Genomic DNA, 24,666 nt, shown 5'->3' on the forward strand with positions numbered 1-24,666 from the left:
ATAAATAGAATTTATTTGATTTGATATTTGGGTATGAAGTGAAATAATCTGTCATAGGAAAACAAGCTTTGTTGTACTGAGATGATAAGAAAACATGCAAAGATCTTAAATAAACAACTTAAAATAACTTGTTATCACAGAAAAAACTGCATTTGTATTTCAATTTAGTTGATAAATGAGTGGAGATCTGGTAAATTGAGAAATTAAAGCTGCTGTTGGTAGGAATGGGGTAAAAAACAGTTTTTTTCTGCTGGGTTTTGGAGAAAAGGTCATAATGCCCATCGGTACTCATCGGTAAGTGGAGTAACTTGAGACTATTTCAAAATCTCTGCTATTTCCAATGCCTTTGTATCAAGCAATGTTATTATTCTCCCGTACCCGTTATGACGGACCAATCATAGAAAATCTCCAATCCTCTGTCCTGATTGGTTAAGGGGTGGCGCATACTACGTCCTCCGATTGGTCATGAGTCCGGCACTATCATGACTGCACATGCCGATCTGTATTGGGGGGCTAAGAGAAAATCTGGTTGGGAGGGATAGTGTTGACATTCGAAGTCCCTCTCTCTGAACAGATGTTTACTCTGTGACTACCAACAGCAGCTTTAAGTGAATAAAATGTATGGATGCTCAGAACCTTTTGCTGTTTCATACATGTCTTTTCTTTTCTTCTTCAATCTCTTTGTTTTCTTGTGTTTATTTTTATGTATATTATTATTGTAATATTTAAATACTGAGCATGAATAATTTGCTTAAAGTCAACAAATCAGCAGAAAGCTTTTTTGCATCGCCTGCACAATGACGTCACTGCGTCAGCGCTCGTGGATGTGTGCGTCGGGACGGAACTGCTGAAGGGTCGACGAATATTTGAAGATGGAGGGGGAACATGGAGATTAAACAGCTCCTTATAGACCTGTAGCGGCCCTGCAGTGAACCCGGAGCCTCCTTTAGAGCTGAATGTTATATGAGGCCCCGCGGAGGACGAGTTTTAACCGCGGAGAGGGAGTGAATGTAGGCAGAGTTGGGGAGGGCTGGAGCTGCTGGAGCTGCTGGAGGTTTTTTGGAGAGGGAAAACAACATGGCGGCGGTGGAGCTCGAATGGATCCCAGAAACCCTTTACAACACAGCTATCTCCGCTGTGGTGGACAACTACAGCCGGGCCAGAAGGGACATCCGCTCGCTGCCAGAGAACATCCAGTTCGATGTGTATTATAAGGTAAGACCCAGCAGTGTGCGGGTCCAGGTCTGGAAGCAGCTGGTCTCTGTTATCAGCTGCTAACACTGCTGCTAACGTTAGCCTGATTCTCATAACGTTACGCTAGCATTGGGCTAAAACTGCTCCCTGAGATCATTATAACACCTATAAACACACTCTGCCGTTCTGTTTACAGTTAAAACATCTTGTTATCATTATTAAAAGAATATTTACTGAACAAGACGCCATGAATAGAATTGATCCCGAAACCAGAGGCGGATCCAGAGGGGCGGACATGGACCCTCCTGAGATCTGATTGGCCCCCTCTGCTGCCACTCAAAAATACCTCATTCTGATTAGCCAGGCTTATGTTATTTCCACTATTTGGACTGTCATACAACCATAGACTGAATAAAACATGGACGTAATCACTCATTACAGCCGAAGGTTTCTATTCTAGTCAATGTGTTAACTTCCTCTGGATCCGCTCCGTTGCGTTCCGGCTGTGTCTCTGATACGGCAGGTTGGAGCCCTCCGGATCAGATACACAAGACTTCGATGCATCAATCTCAACAGAGCAGATGGAGCGGGACAGGAAGTCAGGCACCAAAACAAAATGAAAACATCCGGTTAATTTTCAGAATAAAACCCTCTGTGTTATCACCAGATCGTATTTCACTTAACTACAACAACAGACCAAAGTCATGATGAGCGGAGCCAGGCCTGGAGTCAACAGGTCAGAGGTTTTCAGAGGACCAGAAAGACAACATGGATGAGGAGAGGAGGAGGAGAATCCTTGATTCAGTGATTACCGCAGGAAAACCTCGGTCACACGACTCCAGCTGTCCGGCGGGACCTGCCTGGTGGAAGTTACCGTAGTTTCGGAGCCTAGTGTCCGCGGTTTCCACATGGTAATGCTGACTCAACCTAAATTTGGTTGATCTAGTATGACGAAGAGACGTGGAGTTGAGTCAAGTCAGCCGTTCTCTTAATTATGCAAAACGTATCACCCTAATATCTTCTAAACTAACGAGTTATAAATTCACGTCGGTACAGTGTGTGCCGATAGAGAAATGAGCTATTCAGACCTAAAGTGTTTCTTGAACCAGGCTGGAAACTAGGGCTGAATGATTTTGGAAAATAATCAAACTGCGATTATTTTCTTTAATATTGCGATTTGATATGTGATTATTTTTCAAGGTCCTCTTCTCATGTATTTTTCAATAACAGGTATTTTTTCTTTCTCATAGGCTAGGATTATGTTAGGTTAAAGGCAAATGAAGCATGAGTTAATATGAAAGACGATTTAATTATCTAAAGATCGTCTTTTTGGAATGGGTGTGTATGTCATTTCAAGTATTTCCGGAGCCAGACCCAAGTGGACACTCCAGGTACTGCAGTTTGTTTCTTTCGCATCACATCTAGAGGTTGCCGCTTGGTTACAACATCCTGCTTGTTCGCTTTTTATATACCATAAATCAATCAATTTCCACAGTGAGCTGGACGGAGAGGGAAAGTCCGTACCAGTTTACATGTGTAGTCGATTCATGATGGATGTGACTCAGATTTTACAGTTCATAAGAAGCTTACTTCCTGGAGTCTGCTAACTAAGATCATCTCTTTCAGACGTAATAAAAAAAGAAGACACTCTGTTCCCCTGATAGATACTCAAATAGTCACCTTAACAGACTTTGTGTAAATATATATCCTTATTAAGTCACCTAGAGATGGACTTATGAAGATGACTGAAAAGTTTGTGGTTTCTTTACAGATCGTGCATCTGTTCCTTGGACATCATGATGCATATATACGTCTATATCAGGTTATTTACACTAGATGTGCCCATTTGATAAACAGCATTAGTTAAACACAGCATAGTTCACACTTTCCTCTTCAGCTTTATGTCTTTTTCTCATCTTTAAAAGGCTAAACTGTTGGATAAGTAATGTGAAGGCAGGATGTAATGTTTGCCTCAGGGTGTCCTTCAGCACTGTCATGTGAAAAATTGTGTCATACATATATGGAAATAGTGACAGTAAAGCTATGATAGTCTGAAAACAACATCAGTGTATGAGAAAACAAGTTACAACCCTGAGTATGAGAAATCTAAATAGTGTCTGTCGAGTCTTTTGGTTTCAGTGAGTCAATCACTGAAGTTTCTGTCGTCGTGTCGGGAAGGTCGGAGGCAAAACAAAGAATGACAGTGAGGTGTTTTCAGACAGGTGATGGATTAACCGTTGCACCTTTTTAGACTGCGGTCGTATCACTCACACCAGCCTTGCTGTGTTTTCACTTTGTTGATTTAACATTTCAAGAGATTATTCTATCTTTCAGGCACGGTGGGAAATCAAATATGTCATGCTCAGAGGCATGTTGAACTCAGTTATTCCACCACCTGTCCTGCTCTGATCACGTCCTGCAGCTTCTGCTTGCACCGTCCCGCTGCCAGCTGTGACGGCCTGATCGCTATGATCAATGTGTTGTTCCATTTCAGCTGTGCAGTGTAGGGATGCAACGATCAGAGATTTTGATGGTGTGATTATAGTTTAGAGGATAAGCACAGTTTCTAGATTATCTTGGTTATTTTGCATGAATTAAAATTCATATATTTGCTCATTTTTTAAGTCCCAAACGGGAATAACACGGATCAGAAATAGTGGGAAAATAAATATGATTTACTTTTTAACTGAATGCATGAATAATACTTCAACAGGGATATTAAATCACAGTGAAAGTAAGAATAGACTGAGTGCATCCCTGCAGAATACTTTCTGATCTTCTGCAAAGTAAAAGCGTGTAGTGCTGGGCCCAGCGGTTTAAGCATGCACCCCATGCATAGAGGCTATACTCCCTGTCGCAGCAGTTGCATGTTCGACTTCACTTACTGCACGTCATTCCCTGCTCTCTGCTCCCCACATGTCCCGTCTCTCTTTAGCTGACCTATATAATAAAAGGCAACAATGAACAAAAATCTAACGTCCTAAATAAAGTGTACAAACACCCCTCACAGGGGACTTCCACCAGATCCGTGTCCAGTCTGTCCGGAGCAGGACTGCCGGACAGCTGGAGTCATGTGACCGAGGTATCCCCTAATAAATCACTGAATCAAGGATTCTCCTCCTCCTCTCCTCATCCATGTTGTCTTTCTGGTCCTCTGAAAACCTCTGACCTGTTGACTCCAGGCCTGGCTCCGCCCATCATGACGGTTTGTTGTTGTAGTTAAGTGAAATACGATCTGGTGATAACACAGTGTTTTATTCTGAAAATTAACCGGATGTTTTCATTTTGTTTTGGTGAAACCTGACTTTCTGTCCCGCTCCATCTGCTCTGTTGAGATTGATGCGTCGTGCTCCGGCACCCGGCAAAAATAGAAGTCTTGTGTATCTGATCCAGAGGGCTCCGACCTGATGGATCAGAGATGGAGCCGGAACACAATGGACGGATCCAGTGGAAGTTAACACATTGACTAGAATAGAAACCTATCAGATACGGTGCTCAGTCGGATCGGAGACGGATCTGGTGGAATTTGGCCCAGCAGCAAAACACAAAGGTCGTGAACTTTGTGTCCTCACTCGGAGCACGGCTCTGGCCTTCAGTTGTGAATCTATACCCTGAGAGGAGGACACATAATACCTCAACACGAAGAGTTTTAATTCATGAATATGCGCACATTTCTGATGTAATAATGCCTCTGTCACAATGTGGAGAAGTCACGTGTTTAAAGGTGCTTCAGTTTGTTTCTTGTTGTGGATTTAATTTGTCTGACTCCTTAAATGGTCTAAACTGTGAATTCATCCTTTAAACAGGTGTTTCCAGTTATTTTGCCCTAATTCTGTCATCACACAGAAAAGTGCTCAGACACGTTTGCGTAATTTTTCACTGACATTTATGGCAAAAGGGGAGACTTTGTGAGAAGAGATGTTCTTTTTGACGAAGAAGCTTCTGGTTTTCACGCTTTCCATTAGGATTTGTTCTGCCAATTTGTGTGAAACCATCTTCTTGTCTCCTGTGATTAAAGCGGTGATAGTTATTATGAAAGACTGGAAAAACCAGCTTGTGGCCGAGTTTTAAAGCCCATGACTAGATCTGTGTGAAACGCGGCTGAGCAGATATACTGTGTGTTATCAGCAGGTATGTTAGAGGCAGGGCAGCTTTCGCAGAGACCCCTCAGAAACAGGAAGTGAGTGTAAGATGAGCTCCACTGAACGTATTTCTGACCTATATTTCGGACAGGTCTTTATGAAGGTGTTAAAACCACAACAGGAGCACCATGCATGCAACACACTGTTACACTACACAATGAAGTACAAACTGCATTAAAAGCAGAATCTATTTCAAACAATATAAGATGAAATAATACAATTCTGCAAAGACGTCAGAGGTCTTTCACATTATTTGAGACTGTAGTTAAAGAGACACAGCTGAGACTAACACTCCATGGAGAGCCACTGGATCTAACAGCTTCCAGCTGAGTGCTTTTTGATGACGGGCTAGACAACAGCAGATTTTTTTGTTTCAAATGACAACAGGCGGCATTTCTGAACCATCTGAAACAGGAATATAACAGCAGCTGGGACAGGGCTGCACAATATGAGGAAGACATGCAAGAGGCATTTACTCAGGGCGGGATTACACATGGGAAGCACATTCTTATGAGTGAATATTAACGATTAGTCACGGTTTCATACATTCAAGCATGCAGGCCAAAGTGCTGCACACAAGAACAGAGACAGAAAATAACAGCAGCAGGTAAAATAATACAAGACTGAAACACGATAGAGGACGATAAAATGAAATACTTCGAAATGAAATAAAAACATTAAGATAAAATCAGTTCATTACAATAAAATCAATACAATACAATCAGATAAATACCAGGGGAAGTAATAAAAACAACATTAAATTTAATTTAAAAAAAAATCATTACAATAAAATTGATAAATTAGAATCAGATAAATGCCAGAAAAACATGGCATAAAATAAAATAAGATCATTACTATAAGATAAATAAAATAAAATCAGATAAATACCAGAAAAGTAGATTAAAGATAAAATAACATAAAATGAAATATAATAAAATAAAATAAAAAATCATTACGATAAAATCAGATAAATACCAGGAAAAAAATAAATATCACAAAATGAAATAGAATAAAATAAAATGAAATATGATGCATAAACATTAGACCTCGGACTTCATCCTGCAGGTGAGATGCACACATGCCGAGTGAGAAGGCAGTGCTTGTTGACTAAAACATTTTGCTTATTTATTGTGATAAATGTAGTTTTACATTGTGTTAATTTAAACTTAATGAGGAGAACTGAGATTTATTGTGCAGCCAACAGACACTCCAGCGTTGTAGCTACAGATACGCTCCTCTATCCCCTCTCTGTCCAGCCGATGAGTCATAATCTTCAGACTCCACATCATGCTCCTAACGTTCACCATCATCAGTTGGTCTCTATCTCCTCCTCATCCCTCTGTTTCTGTCTCTCAGCTTTACCAGCAGGGCCGGCTCTGCCAGCTGGGAGGAGAGTTCTGCGAGCTGGAGGTGTTCGCTAAAGTGCTGCGGGCGTCAGACAAAAGGTGAGACAACACAATGAGACTGAAACCTCACACCGTCCTCACTGACCCATTCATTGTCTTACACAGCAGGTTTAAGGACCGTGTACCCTTTAATCTCTTTGTAATCAGACTCTCAGCATAAAGATGTTTATTCTATTTAGTTTCATAACACCGGGGGGGGGGGGTTCAGACTCTTAAATAACTGCAGAAAAATGACTTTCTGTTTCAAATGTTCCACGGCAAAGTTTTACGATGAGTGATTCGTTCTGCTGCAGAAAAAGGAGGACAGTAGTTGGAAATCCTGGTGCTGCTCCGAGCTAAGGGGTCATCACATCGCTTCACATTCCAGGACAGTTAATGCAGACGCAGCTCCTGGTTCAAGCGTACAGATTAACCAAGTTTTACTTCGTTTGACAGATTATCCTTTGAAATCAATCCTCTAAAAGTGTCCTCTAAGATGATGTTGTTTACAAACTTCTCTGATAGACGTGAAGTGGCAGTAAACATCAGCATCATCTCTCCCTGATTAACCTTTCATGCATCATCTCTGTCGTCTTTTGACTCCTTGCTTTCCTCCTCTCCCCTGCAGACACCTCCTCCACCACTGCTTTCAGGCCCTCATGGACCATGGCGTGAAAGTAGCCTCCGTTCTGGCGAACTCCTTCAGCCGCCGCTGCTCCTACATCGCAGAGTCGGACGCCCACGTCAAAGAGAAGGCCATCCAGTTTGGCTTTGTGCTGGGTGAGTCGAGGGTTTCGGGATGTGTGTAACAGTGAGAGTCAGTGAGGTAACAGGCAGCAGCCATTCATTCATTCCGCTGATGCTATCGCTGCTTCAGCTGATAGGAAAATTACATCAGAGATAAGAGATAAGCTGCTTCATTGCGAGTGGTCTACATTGATTTTCATGCTTTTAAAAGTGTCAGATGTAATATAATTTACCACATTCATCGCTATGGGGACAGAACGATACGCTCAACGACGCCGGGTTCATGACATTATCGTTTTTTTAAGGAGTAACAGTAACCCAGTTTGTGCTCCAGCTTTAGACAGTCTTAAAACGGGTATTTGTGATGCTTTTATTTTGACGAGAACAGGAATAGCACACACAGGAGTACATGAAAACAGCTGCATGTCGCTCCCTGTTGTTCGCATGTGGAGTAATCTCATGTCCTTTGTCCCCAGGTGGCTTCCTGTCTGATGCAGGCTGGTATGGAGATGCAGAGAAAGTGTTTTTGTCGTGCCTGCAGCTGTGCACGCTCCACAGTGAGATCCTTCACTGCTTCAGAGCCGTGGAGTGCTGTGTCAGGTCAGTCTCTGAACAGGAAGTGTATATACAGCTCCAGAAAACATGAAAATATGATGTGCACAGCTTTTCTTTCAAATTCCTCAAATATGTTATCCTTCCGTTTCTAGAGGATCGGTTAAGATGACAAAAAGATGCAGCAAATTTCAAACCATCAATAATACAAAAAAAAAACAAGGTCATACTCATTTTTAAACACCAGAATATTTATGTTTTAGAGGGGGTTAAGAAATACATATTTCAAGGAGTAACCCTTAATTTTAATCACAGCTTTCATGTGTCTTGGCATCAATCTTTCACACTAATGTTTACATATGTTTTGACACTGCTGATGCAAAAATTCAAGCAGGAGTGGTCTTTAAAAATGTTCTTGGACTCTGTATACTGCTCAAAGTTTCAGGCTTCCTCGAAAAGATTTTCTCTCTGGTATAAATAAATAACTTTACCTTCCAAATATCTGTTACTTTTTTAAGCAAATTATTTCATCACGTTATTTTTTTCATGCTCTCTTTTTTATCAGAGACCTGCTTCATGCTTCATACTCTGTTTCTTTGAGGGATTGTTTACCCTGGTTCATACTTCTGCGTTGACTTTCTGTCCTAACTTTGCTGTAGTTGCAGACGCCGTCATGAGCACTACATACTTCTGCGTCCCTCTAGAATGCTACTTATTTCTGGGCTACATAAACATTACACGGAAGTGACAGCTGGGTGAAAGGAGACACCAGACAAGAGTGTGTTGAAACGGCATGTGTTAATATGTCAATACAGTGCGATTTCTACACTCGTGATATCACCAGTTTCTGATCTTGCTGCATTCTCTGCTGGCGTATAAATGTTGGAGTTAGAGCTGATAAATGTTGAGCAGCAGTTCGAGTCGGTGGAGATATAGTGCATGGAGATTCTGGAGATACAATGCTACTCAGTGGACCAATCACAGGGCTTGCAGTCTGCATTGTTCCAACACGTGATTCCATTTTTTGAGGAGGTGCACATTCGGCGACATGTGTACATGCAGAAGTATAAACCCGGCTTTAAAGGTCTCATGTCATTCCATCTACTCAATAATGAATTAAAAGCATCAGTCATGACAAATAGCTTCATTTTAAGTGTGACATATCAAAGAGAGAACATTTAAATGAGCTGAAATGCAACTTTAAATGTCACCAATTTCGTAGGATCCTGCTCTACACCTCTCTGTCTTTAACATCTGTAATCCTTGAATGAGTCAGGAAGGCTTTTTAAAACACCCGGTAACTCACCTGCATTGACTCACCTGAGATTTGTGTTTACTCTCCCGTCTTGTCGCCACAGGCTGCTCCATGTCCGCAACGGGAACTGTAAGTACCACCTGGGGGAGGAGACCTTCAAGCTCGCTCAGTCTTACATGGACAAATTAGCCAAACATGGCCACCTGGCCAACAAGGCAGCGCTGTACGGCGAGCTCTGTGCCTTGCTCTTCGCCAAAAGCCACTACGATGAGGTACGTTTGTCACATCGGTGATTATAAGATATTTATAACACATCTCTTTTATAGTGCAGAGGAAACAGAGCAGTAACACAGAAATATCCCATAGAAAAGGTGAATCAGTGCCTAAATTGGTATTTGTGATGTATTTTCTTGTTGTTTTTCTGACTGAAAGGTTATGAAAGTCATTATTATATATAAAAATAATGAACACGTGTCAAAAACAGAACTTTTTCTGAGTTGTCATGCACAGATAAAAGTCTCTTTTTAACTCCTGAAACTTTCCAAAGTTGCTCGCTAACGTATCTCTCAGCGTTAAGTCTTTCATGTCGAGTTTTGTGACATCAAAAGCGAGCTGTGAAATTCACAGAGTGAAGTTTACACCATGAGAGAGAGAGGAAGCAACAGAGACCTGCTGTGGTGTCAGTTTGTGAATTTATATCAAAGCTGTGTGTGAGCAGACGAATGTGCAGACAAATGATTCTCCTTCAACCTTTGATGTTTTTACTCGTCCTGCTCTGTGTTGCTCTTCTGTGTGTGCGATGCATGCATGATATCAGCCTCTGTCTGCTTGCTCACTATGCGTTTCTCCTGGATATTTCCTGCAGGGTCCTAGCATTAGTTGAAATCAGTTCAATTGTTGAAATGTATTGCAGGGGCTAAGTGCAAAAAATCCAGATAAATTATTTGCATTCACACGTGCACCCCAGCCTGAACATTTAGGAAGCTTTTAGGACTTTTGTGCATGTGTAAAAACAGCTTAAGAGGAGAGAAGTGGGAAAATATCCACTCAATTTTAACAAAGTTAAGAACGAATTTTGTGTATATGAATATTTATTTATTTACTTAATAACTTACTTATCTATTTATTTATTTATTGTTTTATTTATTAACTTACTTATCTATTCATTTTTGTTTAAGTGTATTTATTTATTGTTTTATTTATGTATTTATTTATGTATTTATTTATGTATTTATTTATTGTTTTATTTATGTATTTATTTATGTATTTATTTATGTATTTATTTATTGTTTTATTTATGTATTTATTTATGTATTTATTTATGTATTTATTTATTGTTTTATTTATGTATTTATTTATGTATTTTCTTACTTTATGTATTTTCTTACTATCGTTTAATTTATTTTTTATGCACCTATTTATTTACTTACTTACTTAATTACTCACTTACTTATCTATTTATGTAATTTTTTATTTATTTATGTATTTATTAATCTACTTACTTACTTATTTCCTTACATACTTACTTATTTACTTACTTATTTCCTTACTTACTTACTTATTTACTTACTTATTTACTTACTTACTTACTTACTTACTTACTTACTTATTTATTTACTGACTTACTTATTTCCTTACTTACTTACTTATTTACTTACTTATTTCCTTACTTGCTTACTTATTTACTTACTTATTTCCTTACTTACTTACTTATTTACTTACTTACTTATTTCCTTACTTGCTTACTTATTTACTTACTTATTTCCTTACTTATTTCCTTACTTACTTACTTATTTACTTACTTACTTACTTACTTACTTATTTACTTACTTACTTACTTATTTACTTACTCACTTACTTACTTATTTACTTACTTACTTACTTACTTACTTATTTACTTACTTACTTACTTACTTACTTACTTACTTACTAATTTACTTACTTACTTACTTACTTACTTATTTACTTACTTACTTATTTCCTTACTTACTTACTTACTTACTTACTTACTTACTTACTTACTTACTTACTTACTTAATTACTTACTTACTTACTTACTTATTTACTTACTTTCTTACTTACTTGTGTTTTTTTTTTTACTTTATTGCATGGATCTATGAATTTAGCACTCACATATTGCAGTAGGTGATAAGTTGCATCCCCTCAAATCAATGATTGAAGTCAGTAAGCTCCATCTTTTTTAAGCCTACTGTCAGGTTTGTGACTTTAATTGAGACATAGAATTATTGATTTCATTAAAAGCAGGTTTCTGTTGAGCTGTGTAAGAACTGAAAATGCCTTCGATACGAGCAGAGTTTAAAGGTGTGTCAGTCTGCCGCAGAGAAACGTCATCATTAGTCTTTATTGGTTATTGTAATTATGTCTTTTGTTGGAGCATCTTCAGTCGGTTTCTGTCCCTCTGCTTTCTGATGTTTATTTTAGATCAGGTTATGCAAACTGTGATCTCTTGTAGACACATAACAGCCGCTCTCTTCTCCTAAACCTTAAAAATCTGAACATTAAGTCACTGAGTTACATTGTATAACTGCAGAAGAGCCGGCGAAACCAAAGAGGAGGCCTTCAGTGTCTAATGAGTGTGAATGTTCCAGCGGTCACTGCTTTTCTTTTACATCATTTAAAGAAGGATTACGCAAACACAGTGCCCCGAAATATCCTAGAAGTGTGATTCTTTTGCATACTTGTTGTGCAATAATCCAGCCCGTCGTGTCAATAGTGTCTCTGTCTTGTGTTTTCCAGGCGTACAGGTGGTGTATAGAGGCCATGAAGGAAATTACTCCAGGGCTGCCTGTCAAAGTCGTGGTCGATGTCCTCCGGCAAGCCTCAAAGGTAACTATAACCTCGTCATTTTAACGTTGTTATGTGGAGTCTGCAGAAACCCTGTGAGCTGATCATCCTGTGATTTGTGATTTGTGTGTTCTCCTCCGCTGCAGGCCTGCGTGGTAAAGCGAGAGTTCAGGAAAGCGGAGCAGCTGATCAAACATGCAGTGTTTCTAGCAAGGTAACATGCTGTGACTTCATGAGGACTCTCTATTCTTCCTCTGGCTGTCGTGAATCTTGACTCAGTGTTTTTGTTTTATCTTGCAGAGAACATTTCGGACACAAGCATCCCAAGTACTCAGACACGCTGCTAGATTACGGATTTTACTTATTAAATGTAGATAACATATGCCAATCAGTCGCTATTTACCAGGTATGTAGACTTTTTGTTTTTTTGCATATTTCAAGAATCAGCGCAACATATTTATATAAACAATCTTTCTGCAGACGGCGTTGGACATTCGACAGTCTGTATTTGGAGGGAAGAACATCCATGTCGCCACCGCCCATGAAGACCTGGCCTACTCCTCCTACGTGCACCAGTACAGCTCTGGGAAATTTGACAACGCTCTGTGAGTACAATGAATCTCACAAACTCAATACTATTCCTAGACCAGCAGCTAATCTCATTAGACATGAAGCACAAGACTGTGACTCTCCTCTGTGACGGTCTGTTCTCTCACTCGCTGTACGGACAGTTGTAGCTGCAGGATGTTCAATGCACCATGAAATGTAGTCAACATTTTAGACACGTAGATGATTAAAAATATGTATTTTTGGTTTCATTTTAACCTGATTCATTCTAAGTGTTTGCTGCAGAAAAATTAATGAATAAATAAATAAATAAAAGGGTCAAATAAAAACATAACCTAGTCACTTATCTGTCATTGCAACAAGATAATGAGAATTTTAAAAATAAAATAAATAAATAAAAATAATTTTTTAAAAAGCAACTAAACACAAAGAGATAATAGATTATTTTTTTTATTTACTCAATCATTTTTCTTTATTTATTTTCTATTTGTGTATTGCAGCATTTAGCAAGTTACAGCGGCAAGGACAAACTTCCTTTAACAGACAGAAACCTCCAGCAGGACCAGACTCATGTTAGACACACATCTGCTGAGACCATGTTGGAGAGAGTGATAGAGGGAGATGAAGAGAGAGAGAGATGATAGTGGTGAGAGATCCAGAGGAACCTACGAGACAAGGGAGCTCAGGGACTCCAGAAAGGTCTATGGTTAGTAACTTTAATGGGACAGGAAGAGTTAAAGTAAGAGACAGGCAGAGAGAGGAGAGAGAGGGAAAGACAGGATCCCAGTGTGTCAGACTAAGCCTATAGCAGCATAACTAAGAGCTGGTCCAAGCCTGATCCAGCTCTAACTATAAGCTTTATCAAAAAGGAAAGTTTGAAGCCTACTCTTAAAAGTAGAGAGGGTGTCTGCCTCCCGGACCCTGGCTGGTAGATGATTCCAAAGGAGAGGGGCCTGATAACTGAAGGTTCTACCTCCCATACTACTTTTAGAGACTTTAGATACAACTAGCAGGCCTGCATGTTGGGAGCGTAGAGTTCTAGAGGGGTAATAGTGCACTATGAGCTCTTTAAGATATGAAGGTGTCTGATCATTAAGAGCTTTGTAAGTCAGACTTCAGAAAAAAAATTGGTATTTTATTTGTTCTGCATTTCTGAGTGTGGCTGAATTTTTAAAGTAGAGTAAAAACAAAATGATATTAAGGCTAGGAATAAAAGCTTTGTAATAAGGTTGAAATGTCCATCGATGTCAGCAACACTTAAACATCTCACTCTCTGTGAATGTTTGCTGCTGTAAATATAAAGACGGGCTGTTTCTTCAGCGAGCTGTTAGTCATCAGGTCTTACACAAACCCCAAACAGCAGTTTCAAGGATTAAAACCTACAATACAGAAATTGTAAGCCTCGTCTCTGATGGTCTTGTTTGCTTCTACGGATCATAAAGAAGCAGCCGTAATAATTTTAGCAAACAAACTCCCTCCTTTTCTTCCTTCATCGTTTCCTTTACCTCTGTTTGAATCGTGGCAGTTCTTCCCTTTAAATCGGGATCCGAGCTTCAAAACAACATTCTTCAACAGAACAACTTCTCCTTACTAGGAACTGTTTATCCAGAATAAAGCAGCGCTCGTGCCAAGTGTGTGTCGGACTGCCTGTTTGTGTGAGCCGCTGTGTTTGTCCCCTCAGATTCCACGCAGAACGTGCCATAGACATCATCACTCACATTCTGCCTGAGGACCATCTGCTGCTGGCCTCCTCCAAGAGAGTCAAAGGTAAGGGAGGCGAGCTTGGACGCTGCCAACTGTGTGAAGGGTAACTGAGAGGAGTGACTCCAAATGTTTTTAAAAGCTGGGCGTGAATTTAACATTTTACGGAGTCTCGAAGACTTAAAGTTGCAACACAATCAAAGAACTGCGTCCTCCAGGAATGCAGGGTCTGATTGTTCCTGTCTTACAAGAAAGAGACAGGGTTCCCACGCGTCCTGGAAAACATGGAAAACATGGAAAACAGTTGACCAGTTTTCCAGTACTGGAAAACACCTGGACAATTGGAGAAAAAGTAAAATGTCCTGGAAAATCACTTATTGTCCTGGAAAATGATTCCAACATGACTGCGTGCGACCTGACAAGGTTAAAAAAAACACATCCCCCTTCATTGAAAGCTGAGTGCACGCTGTGCTGGAAAAGACAGCGACACAGACCGATCTCCCTCACTTGGTCATAATCATGCATTCACAGAAAACGGGTATATTGTTTATGTTTTATGGTAAATGTACCTTGTGGAGTGCTCTTCTGATTCAAAGAGTCTTATATTTAAGTTAAAGAGTGAGCAGCGGAGTCGGGCAGAGAGCTCGGGGGTCTGTGCCTCACAACTTTCCCTGCAGACTGAGAGCTCACCTACCATACTGTAGCTAGTAGGAGTGCAAACTCCCAACAGTCAAAACAAATGGAAAAAAAAGAGCGACACAGCTGCACAGAAACTCCACGTTGTAGACATCGCTGATCACAATAGAAATCACCACTCAGGGAGACAGTTTAAACTTTTAAAATCTCTGAGAGACCTTCAAATACAGAGTGTGTCTTTACACCTGTGTGATATTTTCAGAGTTTACGGTAACTCAAATAAACATTTTTATTTGAATGTGACATTTGCTTTGTTTTATATCGACCACTTAGCTGGATGAATATCATGATAGAGCAGGTATATTTTGAGTTAGAGTTGAGTTGAGAAACATTTGTGGCCATTTTTGTCATTCAGTTCTATTTAGGTCAATGTATTCACTGATCCTCTGATTATGATTCTTATTATTATTTATTTATTTCAGTAAAGCAGCTTCAAGATTCCTTTGCCGGCGCTTTTCTTTTTTACTTAGCGCATTTTATATTTTTTGAGAAAAAAGAAAGCTGAGATGAGAGTTGCCCATCATTGTTACTTTGTTATTTAGGAACTAAATTTAGACTGTCATACCAGCTTGATCATCACTGAAAATGTCCTGGAAAATGATCTCTGGAAAAGAGTGGGAACCCTGAAGAGATGATGTATAGTGAACAGGTGTGAGCAGCACCCAGACGTGATCTCTCTGTTGGTATAATAACACGACGCTGTGTTTCTTCCTCAGCTCTGATCCTGGAGGAAATCGCCATCGACTGCCACAATAAGGAGACAGAAGAGCGCCTCCTGCAGGAAGCTCACGACCTCCACCTCTCCTCACTGCAGCTCGCAAAGAAGGCCTTCGGAGAGTTCAACGTCCAGACGGCGAAACACTACGGCAACCTCGGGCGACTTTACCAGTCCATGAGGAAGTTTAAGGTAAGGGAGGGCGACACGTCATGAATCATCTATCCTCTATCCTCCAAAAGTCTTTTTACTCAGGGTCAGGCAGGAAGAGTTCCAGACTTACTCAGTTTTACTAATCCACATGCTTCGTCTTGTTTTCCGTGTGTTTGTGTATTAGGAAGCAGAGGAGATGCACATCAAAGCCATCCAGATCAAGGAGCAGCTCCTGGGCCACGAGGACTACGAGGTGGCTCTGTCCGTGGGTCACCTGGCCTCCCTCTACAACTACGACATGAACCAGTACGACGACGCAGAGAGGCTCTACCTGCGCTCCATCGCTATCGGTCAGAGTTCAGATTTCTGTCTTTGAGTCCAGCTGTCCTTAATTCATGCAGATAGTCGTCTGTTTTCATCATCTAACTAAAGCGTATTGCTGTATGTATCGCCACTCAGTCTGACTGAGGAGGCGTGTCCTTGTGGGAAAGTGGCGTTAGTGTGTACTCTCTGTAGGGAAGCTCATTGATGTGAACTCTTGAGGCGTTTCTCGACCGGAGGAACTTTACCCCGGAACTACGTGCGTTTCGACCGGTGGACCCAGGGTCTAAATTTAGTTCAGGGGTAGATAATCTCCCCCCTAAAAAGCCCCTGCTAGGGGGGTAGTACTTTTCAAAGGTCTGAACGATCTGATTGGTAGATTAACCGCATTTTTTTTATTCCGCCCGTCGTCCACAATAACATCACACACATCTGTGATTCACTTGATTTCTCTTTCTTTCATCAGTTTTTATTTGTTCTCTTTTTTGTATGTGTGTGTACTTTTCAGAAGAAGAAGCTGTGATTCTCTTGATTTAGCAGCTTGTATTAAGACTTCAAAATATCCTCATCAGATATTTAATGATCGTCTAAAGACGTTTATGAGGGATGCATCCGGCTGAAAGTCTCCAGTTAACAGGGTCGCTGTTTAAACCAGAACATCAGCTGATCTCTGCCAAGGCTTTTTGAGTTCAAAAGGATTTTAAAGCTGTGTTGAAACGTCTTTGCTACTCGCGCTTATCTCCTCTCACGTGTTGATTCAGTGAATCCATCTGTGATGAAATATAGCACCATCTAAAACAGACCAGCTGAGTCTCTTTATGCTAACAGGCTAACTGTTGTGTTGCTCATAATGATACCTGCCTGTCCGTCTGCTTCGAGGAGCAGACAAAATGTTCAGCTTTTGTTGCTTAAAACTGTCTTGAGGTTTTGCACCTCTATGTTTGCAAGCACAGCATGTGATGGTCCTTGTCTCCTCACAGGTAAGAAGCTGTTCGGGGAGGGCTACAGCGGGCTGGAGTACGACTACAGAGGTCTCATCAAACTCTACAACTCAGTGGGAAACTATGAGAAGGTGTTTGAATACCACAACGTACTGTCCAACTGGAACCGGCTGAGGGACCGGCAGTTTGCGGTGGCGGACGCTCTGGAGGACGTCAACACTACGCCACAGCAGACCCAGGAGGTGGTACAAGCTTTCCTATTGGCTCAGAGCATGGGCCCCACCCGCCCCTGCCTCGGCTGATTTTATGAGGGAAGAGAGGAACAAAAGAAAAAGACACCCGGGCTCTGCTGAGGACAGAAAGGAGCCCGAAGTGATGCTCCGGTTGCACACAGTAAATTAGTAACACAGTTAAATCAAGCATCACCGGCAAGTCAGCTGCCAGTACACACAGACATACACACACATGTAGTCGTGGATTTAAAATGTAGAGAAGACACCGCTATCCAACCTCATCGACACCCACACCAACCACCAAGATGCAACTGCAGACTGGACGCAGCTTCACCCCACAGAGCGGACTGAAGCGTTTTTCTGAGAGAAAGAGGAATCAAAAAAAAAAGAAACCTCAAACGTCCTGTAAGGATGACCAATGACCTCTCCTCTTCTCTCGGCTCGCTCGCCTTTCTTTCAGTTTGGGATCGTAGGATTTTTCTTCTTCTTCTTTTTTTATTTGAACCAGTGTAGCTCTGAACGCCATGAGACTAATCGCAGACCCAGACCAGGTTCTCCAGGGCTACGCACACGACAGCATCTCAACCACACACACACACACACATACGCACGCGCGCGCGTCTGTGAAACATGTCTCCACCCTCATCCGTCAGCGTCGTCACCCCGAGGATCAGAGATGGAACCTGTCGGATGTTTTTGACACTTGTACAGTGATTAACACAGCAGATTGTACTCTTCAGTTTCAAGTGAAGGCTTCTTTTTTTCTTTGCAAAGATGAAGGTGCACCCTAAGAAAACTTCTCCACTGAGAGACCACAAACAGAGGAATGTGCTGAACCAGCGGGTTTATTGTTACACACGTTTTATTTTATCTCTTTTCCAGCTTAGTACTGATCTAGAATAATTAAAATGCCAATAATTTATATGCAAACGTGTATGTTATGTAGCCCTTTTGTTTATTCTTTTCTTACTGAGTGGGCCATGAATGCTACAGAAACTGAACAACACGATTACAATAAAACCTGGAGGAAGACGAAGAGGAAGATGCCACATGCTCTGAGGCCGGCCTTTGTTTGTCTATAAGGGGAACTCTTGGCGGTGTTACTGAATATTTTGGGGTCGAAGTGACTTTAAAGTAAACAAATCAAAGGGAATTGCTTCACTCAGCAGCTGTGATCTACTTTTAAAACGTCTATGAAAGCGTTTTTGCCGCTGACGAAAATCAGAAAGGATCTCTGCATCGATAGACTTTTGTAAGTAAGATGACGTGTTATTTCTCACCTAAACATCCACCAGACTCCACTGAACTTAAACCTTGCAGAACACAGGAGCGCTGCAGCCTCTATCATGTTCGTATCCTGGTTGTTGCGTGCTGAAAGAATATCTTTAATCTGATTTTTTTAACCATGAAACACCAAAGTCTGTCAGTAACAACCAATCAATGCAGCAGTAGAGCAGCATCTCCTGTGTCCTGTGAGGTGAACATACTGTGAAGGGCTCTTCATTGATGCATGAAGGTGCAACCAAATTTTTCACCCCTGACTTTGTCCTGCAGGAAGTCGGGTACACTGATATGTAAACACAGCAGCAGGTAGAAGTCAGGAACATTCATGTTGAGCAGCTTTTATCTGCTATAAGCGTTCCACTACTTTTTTCTACTGCTGCGCTTGTGCTGAAGTAAAGTCCTGAAACATGTTGAATCAGTCAGTTATTAAAGACGACGACTCCTACTGCGGCTAAACCAAACGGAGGAGTCGACTCACGAGAGCACGCCAGGCAGATAAAATCTCCTGCTGTGAGGTGCATGTGTGAACGGCAGGCTCCTGACATTATCCGAACCTAGATGTTGTGAAACTTTCCAGAAAATGTCAGGTGTGAAAGATGCTTCTGATGTCAGATCTCCTTAAAAATGATCTCAGCTTTTAAAAATATAAACATTTTTTTCTCTGTAGGGATCCTTTCTGTAATGTCAGGTGCATACAATAACAATCTGAGCCTGTCGGGTACAAAAACAAGAACTTTTAGCGGACATAGTTCGATTAGACACGCCTCTAAAAAGCAAAATTCCTGCTGCTCTGTTAATGAAATTTGGAGTCAGAGAATTCACGGATGTAGTAGGATTGATGTCACGCCCCTTCTGAGAACTAAAAAACACATTTAGGTCCCAGATAAAACATCAGAGCTCCCTCAGGTGGGCCCCGATTCTTGTGCCGGTTTGAAGCAGACTCTCACGGTTATGGTGCATTCAACGAGTCTTGATCAAAGGCAGAGTTCTAGAATTCTTCTTGATCAAAGGCAGAGTTCTAGAATTCTTCTTGATCAAAGGCAGAGTTCTAGAATTCTTCTTGATCAAAGGCAGAGTTCTAGAATTCTTCTTGATCAAAGGCAGAGTTCTAGAATTCTTCTTGATCAAAGGCAGAGTTCTAGAATTCTTCTTGATCAAAGGCAGAGTTCTAGAATTCTTCTTGATCAAAGGCAGAGTTCTAGAATTCTTCTTGATCAAAGGCAGAGTTCTAGAATTCTTCTTGATCAAAGGCAGAGTTCTAGAATTCTTCTTGATCAAAGGCAGAGTTCTAGAATTCTGACTGATCAAAGGCAGAGTTCTAGAATTCTTCTTGATCAAAGGCAGAGTTCTAGAATTCTTCTAGATCAAAGGCAGAGTTCTAGAATTCTGCCTGATCAAAGGCAGAGTTCTAGAATTCTTCTTGATCAAAGGCAGAGTTCTAGAATTCTTCTTGATCAAAGGCAGAGTTCTAGAATTCTTCTTGATCAAAGGCAGAGTTCTAGAATTCTGACTGATCAAAGACAGAGTTCTAGAAAAGTGGATTGAATAATTAAAATATAACTATTTCTTGCTTTATACCTCTTTTTATGGCATCAAATAATTAATTCAAACTAAACTAGTCTTAAACATGAACTCTGTGACATAATTTATGACCTGTACTGCAGTCGGCCACCAGGGGGAGCTCTGAGTTGTTATGAAGTGGTTGTTCTGCTCCTGTGTGACCATTCTGTGACTGCCGACTGAAGCAATCCCCTGGAGGAAGTTCAGAACTTTGTGTCCCCGTTACTCCTTCAGACCCCGGAATGTGTAAAATAAGAGTCCTGGAGTTCCCCTTTGACAAGGATCTGTGTGTGTGGTGTGTGTGTGTCTGTGTCTGTGTCTGTGTCTGTGTCTGTGTGTGTGTGTGCCTGTGTGAGAGAGAGAGAGAAAGTAAACACAGATAGAACTCTGGTGCCCGAGTGCTCCATTGATGATCATCAGCCTTACACCAGCCTGCAGTTATCTGTCTGTAGACGGACCCATACTTCTAAGTGCTAATTAAACTATCAGACCCTTAAGGGCACTACAATGGGGACCAATATTGTGTGAATGAGTGTGTGTGTTCGTCGGTTAGCATATGCATGTGGCGTTTTCCTCTCCGCTCCTCTCGGTATGATCTCCTGTCAAAGTTGAAACTCTTACTGGACTGTGTTTTTACATCTTCTCCATCACACTGAATGTTTCTCTGCAACGTCTCATCGGTTGTTTCTCTGCAGAGCTGAGCTACAATAATCCACGTCTGGTGCTTCACTGATCGCTGCAATTATAGAAGAATTTTATCGAAGTTAATCCCGACTGTGTTTCCTTCATTTTAAAACCAAACAAAGTGTTGATTTTTAAATCTGAGGAGCAAAAATTTTAGGTTTTGCATGAAAAGATGCCAAAATAACGCAGAAATATGACAGAGACATCTGTTTTTCATCTGAGGGGGGTGACATTTCTACTTGTGCATCATCTGATGGACACATTTCAGTATAACGTTAAAACTGTTGCCAAAGAATCAACTTAAAAAGGCTGTAGGTTTACAACACAACCAATACAGAATGATAATACAAAAAAGATATCCTTAAGTCTGTGCAGTTATCAGATTGTTCCCCTTGAGTAGTCTAGAACCAGATTTTGGGGCACCTTGGTCCCTAGTCTTGCAGATTTTTTTAGTTGAATCCACCAAATTTTGATTGTATTTGAAAAAAGGAGGACTGATTGATGCAGCTTCTGTTTCCTCTTTGACGTGTCTTTAAATGTGTTCAGCAGCAGAAGTGTCAGAGATCATTTTGGGACCCTGGATGATAAAAGTATCATGGTGCGTTCAGGAACACTTTGGCCCTTCACCATCCTGCAGAGTTCTTATGTTGAGAAACAGACGTGCGGCTCTGTGGAGAACAACCTGCCGAGACTTTGCTCTGATGCAAAATGTAAAAACAGAGTCCGGCTTCTAAAACACGTTAAGGCAAACCGTCTGCAACCTTTCTGGAAATCTGCTGCCTTGGAGAAGCGCCCCGCCGTCTCTCTGTTGATTTAATGTGAATGAGGAGAACGAGCTTTGCCTTGCTGTCGCTTCAGTGCTGTCGGACGTCTCCCTCTCTAGCAGTGATGTGAGTGGCTCTAGCTGAGGAGGTCCAGCCTTAGCCCCCCCCTTAAACGGACGCTCAGCGACACTCTTGGTGCTTTGGCTTCAACAGGCGCGCCCTCCCCGGCCCCCCGTCCACCTGACTGACAAACACACACACACACACGTGAACACACGGAGCATTTCACCTGGGAAATGAATGTTATGATCCTTACTCTATAAGAGGACTAAACAGCAGTCGTACGTGTTCTTTTTCCTACAAACATGCTGAAATGTAACCAGAGAATCCACCCTGAGATGCTCCAACACTGAATCTGATTTAACGTCTCCACTTGCTGCAATGCATTCTGGTCTTTTTAGGCTCCCGTGTTGGAGAGACGTGCTTGCATTTTCTGCTCCCTCTCTATCAGAACCATCTATGAAGTTACAGAGTGTTGCTTTAATGGCTGCATCATCATCATCCTTAGAGAACGGTCTCGTGGTGATATTTTAAGAGTCTGAAACGTTGCAGAAAGAAAATCTGCAGGGACGCAACTTTGTGTTTTAGAAAGCAAATCCCTCTCTTCATAGTTACCAGACTCCACTGACAAAACCAGCAACTTTACTCTGCAGGACACAAGTCTGAGGTCAACAGCAGCCTTGGTTAGTTGGTTATATTTGTTTGAATCACAATAACTATTGGAGTAAGAGGTAGACCAGGAGCTCCCATGTTCCTGGAGGAAAAATGGCCGTTTTCGTCTTGGTGCTGCAGAAACAAATGAAGTTGCTGCAACATAATCCTGACGGGGGAGTCTCAGATTGTTATTCTGAGGATCACTACAGATCTAGACCTTATTTTTAAAAGGAAGATGCTTTTCTTAACCAGAAACTGACGTTAAATCATTTGAAAGTCAGTGTACTCCATTGTTGTTTTACCTCCCTGGACATTTAATCCTTTAGGAGTAGAATCAGAGCTCTCAAATGTCAAGGATGTCTGTTCCTACTCGGTTAATCTACGTAAAGACTCAGTCCTTAAATAAAATCATCATCACTGTCGTCAAAATCACCAGACTCCTTTCATAAAACCACTCATTTTACCTCTCTTGGTTTGTTTTTTGATATTGTGTCACTTTGATGCTCTAAATAGTTCAGTCGGATTTCAAGACACATTTGTAACTGAATAATCTAGCAGAGGTAGACCAGCAACTCCTGTATTCATGGAGGCAAAGTGACTGTTTCTATCAATGAAGTCTGGTGGCGTTGAAGAGAGGGATGTAAGCCTCTTATTATTGCAAAAGAAGAAGCCTACGCTCATTGAAAAGGTCTGTCACAGTCATGAAAGTCAAACTTACATTTCGAGTCAGAGGTAGACCAGCAAGTTAAATACCTATTTTGTCAGTGCAGTCTGGTAGCTTTGAGGAGGGTATTAGGGATCACCAGACTCCATTCACTAAACGACACATTTTAACTTCCTTGGTTTGTTTTTTGATATTGCGTCACTTTGATGCTCTAAGTAGTTTAGTCGAATTTAAAGACACGATTGTATACCACACAATAACTGAAATATCTACCTGGTGGAAGCAGCTAGACCAGCAACTCCTGTATTCATGGAGGCAAAGTGACTGTTTTTATCAAAGAAGTCTGGTGGAGTTGAAGTTGCAAAAAACACCAGATGATACTTGTTAAAAAGGTTTATCTCACAGTAATGAAAGTCAAACTTACCCTTTGAGTCAGAGGTAGACCAGCAAGCTAACATAACTATTTGTCAGTGAAGTCTGGAAGCTTTGAAGAGAGTATTATGGATGTTTTTTCTTTCTAAAACAAACACCTTACAACAAATTAAAGGATGTTTCTCTGCAGGGATCATTTATCATAAAGTGTTACCACTCTAAACTCCAGAAAACGGCGGATATGTCGCTCTGTTTACATTCACCAAACTCCATTTACAAAAGCAGTACTTTCACTCTGCTGGACTCTGGAGTCTCTGATCCACAGCTGCCTGTTTTATTTCGTTTGTTCGTGATTTGGTATAACGTTGGTGTTTTTAAATGTTGGATTGGATGTCAGTGAAGTACCTGTGTAACACACCTTAACTTGAAAAAACTGGACCTGAAGGAAGCAGAGGTAGAGCAGCAGCTCCTGTGTTCAGCAGGTGACAATGAATGTTTTGTGAATGGAGTCTGGTGGCTTCAAAGTGAGAGAAGTAAAGGATGTTTTTTGTTTCTACCCTGAAATAAAATGTTCTTTCTCCTTAGGAATTATGTCTGTACTGAAAGAAGTTGCAGCCATCACAGCTCCCCCTCCCCCTTCCCAAAAACGTGCATTTCATCAGTGTTGGAATATCTCAGGATGTTTTTCTTTTCAACAAAACCTTGAGAAACCAGCTGACTGCAGGAATGTAAGACACAAAGCTTCTAACACCGACCGGTCGTCTTTGTGTTCAAACCTGACAGTGAGAATCCACAGTGTCAGTGCTGGCAGGGTGGGAGGGTCAAAGGTCGAGGGCTTGCAGAAATCGAAGATGCTAAACGAAGCTGTGATCTCTCCTACAGCCCCGTTCGTACTCTCTGAGAGTCTCTGAAGATCCACCCAAATGTGATGAGGGGATGTTTTCACTGTTGTCCTGTTACTGCTTCACTGTTAGCTGCAAAAACATTAAAACTTATATCATTGATCACGAACGCCACACGCTTCTTTTCTCTTGTGTTCGAGCCGCACTTTGATGACAGAGCAAGAGATGCTGTGAAAATCTAAAGTGAAATGAGCTCTCACTGTCTGCAGAGTGAGTCCTGAGGGGGAAGAAAAGATGAGACTGATCTAAATATTAAGAATAAAAGTCACCTGAAAGTGAATATTTCTATTTTAAGTCCGAGTTTAGAACATGACC

At 41.1% G+C, this 24,666-nt stretch overlaps 1 protein-coding gene across 1 annotated transcript; it reads left to right on the forward strand.

Moving 5' to 3' along the window:
- The first annotated feature begins 795 nt into the window (after nt 1-795).
- appbp2 (amyloid beta precursor protein (cytoplasmic tail) binding protein 2) lies at nt 796-24,460 on the forward strand. The gene is made up of 13 exons (XM_034700503.1): nt 796-1,215; nt 6,693-6,781; nt 7,350-7,501; nt 7,945-8,068; nt 9,379-9,547; nt 12,033-12,122; nt 12,227-12,294; nt 12,381-12,486; nt 12,561-12,685; nt 14,329-14,414; nt 15,761-15,951; nt 16,097-16,262; nt 17,214-24,460. The coding sequence occupies exons 1-13, from the start codon at nt 1,078-1,080 to the stop codon at nt 17,474-17,476; spliced, it is 1,767 nt and encodes a 588-aa protein (XP_034556394.1). The 5' UTR covers nt 796-1,077; the 3' UTR covers nt 17,477-24,460.
- Nucleotides 24,461-24,666: the final 206 nt, after the last annotated feature.

This window comes from Notolabrus celidotus, chromosome 14 (assembly GCF_009762535.1).
Source record: "Notolabrus celidotus isolate fNotCel1 chromosome 14, fNotCel1.pri, whole genome shotgun sequence".
Classification (NCBI taxonomy): Eukaryota; Metazoa; Chordata; class Actinopteri; order Labriformes; family Labridae; genus Notolabrus; species Notolabrus celidotus.